The following is a 4,740-nucleotide window of genomic DNA, read 5'->3' on the forward strand; positions in this document are numbered from 1 at the left end:
GTGCGACGCCAGCCCCACAATCGGCTTCTTGTTCTCAGTCTTCAGCTTCACCCCCGGCACCATCTCCTTGTCCAGCTTGCCGCCTGAGCGGGGCAGGCAGGCAGGCAGGCAGGCAGGCAGGCAGGCACACCAGTAGGGGCAGGCAGGAGGGGCCGCAGGTGGCAGGCACCACACCGCACCGCACAGCAAAGGTCGCCGATCATTGGCGACAAGTGCTGCTGCTGCTGCTGCTGCTCCCGCCGCCGCTGCAGGGGCACCGGCGGACCCACCTTTGGGCACGTCCAGGGGCGCGGTGTGGGCCATGCGCACGGTGTTCTTGCCCAGCGGCGTCCAGTACACAACCGGGTGCTGGCCCTGCAGCAGGCAGCAGGCAGGCGCCCCGGGCAGCAACACGTGAGCAGGCAGCCTCAGCGCCGGCACTCGCAGGCCAGGCACAAGCTCAGCAGCAGCGGTGGCAGCGGCGGCAGCGCCGCCGCCATGCGGCTCCCCCTCTTCCCTGCTGTAGGCAGGAGTCATCCTGTACCTCCCTGCCTCACCCCTGACACCGCCAGCAGGCCCGCCGCCAGCTTCTTGCCCGCATACTTGGGGTCTGGCGCCAGCAGCACGCGCCGCTTCCAGCTGGCGGTGCTCCAGCACAAGATGCCGCGCTCCTGCCGGCCGGGCACAGGCAAGCAGAAGCAGGGCGGCCAGTGAGCCAGGGGACGGGCAGCGCAAAGCGAAGGCGCCCAGCGATGCGCGTAGACAAACACAGCAGCCAACGAGTCGGAACAGCGGCCGCCGCTGTTCTGCCGCCTGCTGTCAGCCCGCTGCCGCCTGCACCTTGGTCAGCAGCACCACTGCGGCTCCGTTGGGTGTGTAGCACACGCGCAGCGGCGTGCCTGCCACCTCCACCAGGCTGCGGCGCGCCCCCGACACAGCATCATACTCCACCATCGCAGCGGTTGAGGCGGTGAGCAGGCGCTGGCGAGTGGGGTGCCAGGCCAGCAGGTTGGCCGCACGGAGGGTCACTCCCTGCACGCCATCACGCGGCAGGGAGCGTCAGTGGCGAGCGTGAGGCCGCCTGCTACGCGCACCAGGGCGCGCAACTCACCGACAACGAGCCGTCCAGGGGCGTGCAGGCCTGCAGCCCCACTGTGTGGGGCAGCGATCCCTCATCCTCCGCCTGCTGCGGAGGCTGCTGCTGGGGGGTACGCCTCATCCCTCACCAGGTCATCGCTTCTTCTTCTGATCAGAGGGCTGGAGCGGTACCCAGCAAACGGAGAGCGCACCAGGGTGAACGGGTTGGCACTCAGATCTCGATCTGAGTGGTCAGCTGCCATGCCAGGCGGGACGCCGCCCCATGTCGCGCCGCTCTTTTTCGCCCATGCCTCTGGGGCCAGCACTGGCAATGGCTGAAGGAAGCGATCGGCGTGCCTGGTTGCTCTGCCACTTAAATTTCAACACTACTGGCACACAAAAGCATCAGGCGACACTGCCGCCCTTACTCCTCCTTCACGAGCGCCCTGCGCCGAAGCTTGGCTGCGGCGGCATGCGCCGCCTTGCCGCCGCCGCCCAGCTGCTCGGCGCCGCCGCCTGCAGCACCACCCTGCCGGCTGCTGGCGGCCGCCCCCTCCTCATCGTCTACCCACACCACCACCCGCTGGTAGTCCTGCCCAAAGAACACAGCAGGCAGCGAGCAGGCGCCGCCGCTGGAAACGTTACAGATGCGGCGGGGCACCGCTGCTGCATGTCGAGGAGGCTGCTCAATTGTGCGGCGGGAGCAAGCGCTTCACTTTCCACATCGGCAAGGACGCCGGGCCTGCCGCAGCGCTCCCGCTTCCTAATGGCAGCCAAGCAGGTGCGGTCCAGGGCAGGGGGCCAGGGAGCACAAAAGAACCTGGGGAGGGAAGGCGGTAGCATCAGCTAGAGAGTGTGCCCACACCCTGGCAAACAGTCTCAAAGCTGGCGGTACTCCTCCATTTTCCCAACTCCAGTATCAGGTCGACCCCGGCTAGACTGCTGAATGGTGGGGAGGGTCCGGCAGGCTGAACGCGCTGCGGCGCGCTGCCAGCCTGCCGGCGCATCTCCCCCAAAACACAGTTGTCAATCTTCTTCTTCCTCCTCCTCTTCTTTGCTCGCACATAGGCTGTGGGTGCTGTGATTTGAACATAACCTCGCTTCCAGAGGACGGGGCCTGATGGCAGCCCGCCCAGTCTCGCTACCTCGCCAGGCCACGCTCTCACTCAGTGACCGGCCCTTATTGGCACCAACGGCACGGCGCTTAAGACTGGTGGCCGTTTCTGCAGCAGCGCCGAGCAGTGGTGACAGTGACGCGGCGCACGAGCGGCGCCCCGACCACAAGCCTTCGAGCGTGAGAAAGGCCATGTGTGGCTTCTGCAGTGCGTATGGCGGGTCGCTGGGCCTGCCTACGCTGCTGCATGCCACCCACCTCCTATACTGCATGCCATGCAGGGCACCCAGCGTCCATGCTGGGCTCGGTTGTTTGACCCAGCGTCCCGCCATACGCAGACCATGCTGGAAATGCAGATTCTCCGCGACATTAGGATGATGAAGAGCAGGCAAATTCGGGAGGAGACCCAGGAAACGTTTGACAGCATAATGAAAGGAATCAAGGAACTCAAGCAGCAATCACCGCAGCACAAAGCCGCCAGCGCCGAGCGCAGCACACGTTCGGCTGGGGCTGCACCGCGGCCCCGTCCTCCCAGTGGGCCCTGGCCACCCGCGCCTCAGGAACCCACACCAGGGCCAGCCCACGCACGGGCTTCCGCAGCCGAGGCGTCTGCGGCTGCTGCCGTGGCCTGGGCCTCCGCTGCTGTGGGGCATGAGGCGGCTGCCGAAGCAGCCACGGAACACGCGGCGGCCCAGCCGGCGGTGCAGCAGGCGAAGGCTGCAGCAGAGTGGGAGCGCGCTGCGGATGCCTGGTGTGCTGCGCACGACGCCCTGAACGCGGCATTGCAGGCCGATCCGGAGGCAGAGGCGGTGCAGCAGGCGAAGGCAGCGGTGGAGGCATCCCACGGCTTCAAGCGCCAGCGCCGCGCCATGCAGGGCTGATGCCCCGTTGCATGACCGCACCGAACAGTGCACACTACAATGCCCCCTGGCACTTGACCGTTGCTGCCTGCCCCTGTGCCGCTAGACTGATTTGATGTGCCAGAATAGATTGTTGCTTTTTGTTCGATGAAGTTCTGCATATAACACCTCCTTGTTGGAGGGCAGTTGGGATAGATAGAGGTACCCGCTGGCTGCCCCCTGCTGCCTGCTGGAATACCCAGCGCCGCGGGGCCGTCTGGTGGACCATGCAAGCTTGATAGCCCACTGCTTCGGCAGCCAGCATGTGCGCTGCATGCACCAGCGGCCACTCGAGTATAGCTCTGTCGACTCCAAGGGATCCAACAGTGACATCCTCAGGGCCAGGGCCAGGGCCAGGGCCAGGCCCCCCCCAAAACAAATCGGTGGCAACAAATCGGTGGCTTTCTGCAAGATCACTCCCAGGAGGCACCGCCACGAAACAACGTGCAGGACTGGGCTGCAGCGGGCAGCAGACAGAGCCCGGCGTGGAGGCGGGGCGCCGGGCGCAAGAAGCGGTAGTAGCAGCCAACGCTCACCTCGAGCGCGCCGCCCTCGCCTGACGCCAAGGGCGAGGTCGGCAGCTGACGGGGATGGCAGCGCGGCAGCCCTGCCGCAGGCAGGCACCGGGCGGTGCTGTCGACCCGGCGCCAGGGCGGTCCCCTTCATTCTGAGAGAGCGGCACGACGCCACCCAAAGCATCTCCATCCCCGACTGGTGCCCAGACACACTTGTGGGGAAGGCAGGGGCAAAGCACGAGCGGGATGGCGGCGCCACATCAGCGCTGCCGCCGTGAAGCCTCTAGAGTTGTCTTTGTGCTTGATTGACTTCTGCCCTTCTCCCCCGACTGCGAATAGGGTCCCCCAAACCCACAACATGGACGCACACGCCATGTGTTGCCCGCTGATGTGGCACCTCCCCCGATTCGTCTGGCTCATCAGGCACGCTCTCTCCCGCGATCCCTCCCTTTCCTTCGCCTTTCAGAGTCTCTAAGGCTTCTATTTCTCCCCTCCCGCACCCCGCAGCTGCCGCAAATTTAAAATTATGAACCAACCTGTCATCCTTTATGCCTTAGAACGGCGCCAAAACGGCGCCAAGAATGTGTTTCTCACTAAGTCAGATGTAGAGGGCATCATCCGGATCAAGCAGGGCGACCAGCAGGCGCCCTCAGGCCGGCGGCGGCGGGGTGCGGGAGGGGGGGCGGCAGTGCAGGGCGGCACCAAGAACTACAGCAAGAAGGTGCTGCAGTTCTTCCAGGTGCTGAAGGGCGCTGGCGGTCAGGACATCCTGTGCCGCTGCGTCAAGCGCAGCGGAGAGTGGCGGTGGTGCCCCGTGGTGCCGCTCGAGGAGCTGCCCCGAGTGATCAAGGAGCACCACGAGCGGGCGACTGGCTTCAGCGGTGTGGAGAAGCTGTACACACATGTGAGTGATACAAGGGGTGCAATGCTGCCGCCAGACCAACTGGAGAGTGCTCTGCATCAGGCAGCAACCGGATGCATCGCAGCAAGCACGGGGGGTGCGGCACGGCCAAGGTGGCGCTGCCCTCCTCTCCATCTATCCCTCCTTCCCTCCCTCACGCCGCGCACTCCCCTGGTCCTCCTTTGCTGCTCTGCTGCCTTTCCTGCAGCTGGCCTACAACGCACCCACCGAACTGGCAGCTGGTGCTGACGGCAA

The 4,740-nt window shown here is 65.6% G+C and overlaps 2 protein-coding genes across 2 annotated transcripts in view; one reads left to right on the forward strand and one right to left on the reverse strand.

Moving 5' to 3' along the window:
* The window catches only part of CHLNCDRAFT_53255 (hypothetical protein), a gene marked incomplete at both ends in the record, with an annotated part of 9,191 nt that extends 7,993 nt beyond the window's left edge, over positions 1-1,198 (reverse strand). Inside the window, 4 exons of the mRNA XM_005846461.1 lie at positions 270-354; positions 537-650; positions 820-1,011; positions 1,091-1,198. Of these exons, the coding sequence (XP_005846523.1) occupies positions 270-354; positions 537-650; positions 820-1,011; positions 1,091-1,198 (499 nt within the window). The remainder of the gene's footprint in view (positions 1-269; positions 355-536; positions 651-819; positions 1,012-1,090) is intronic.
* A 2,744-nt stretch (positions 1,199-3,942) lies between these two features.
* CHLNCDRAFT_58305 (expressed protein) overlaps positions 3,943-4,740 on the forward strand; it is a gene marked incomplete at its 5' end in the record, with an annotated part of 2,033 nt that continues 1,235 nt past the window's right edge. The window contains 2 exons of the mRNA XM_005846290.1: positions 3,943-3,959; positions 4,092-4,488. Coding sequence (XP_005846352.1) covers positions 3,943-3,959; positions 4,092-4,488 — 414 coding nt within the window. The remainder of the gene's footprint in view (positions 3,960-4,091; positions 4,489-4,740) is intronic.

Source organism: Chlorella variabilis (assembly GCF_000147415.1).
Source record: "Chlorella variabilis unplaced genomic scaffold CHLNCscaffold_14, whole genome shotgun sequence".
Classification (NCBI taxonomy): domain Eukaryota; kingdom Viridiplantae; phylum Chlorophyta; class Trebouxiophyceae; order Chlorellales; family Chlorellaceae; genus Chlorella; species Chlorella variabilis.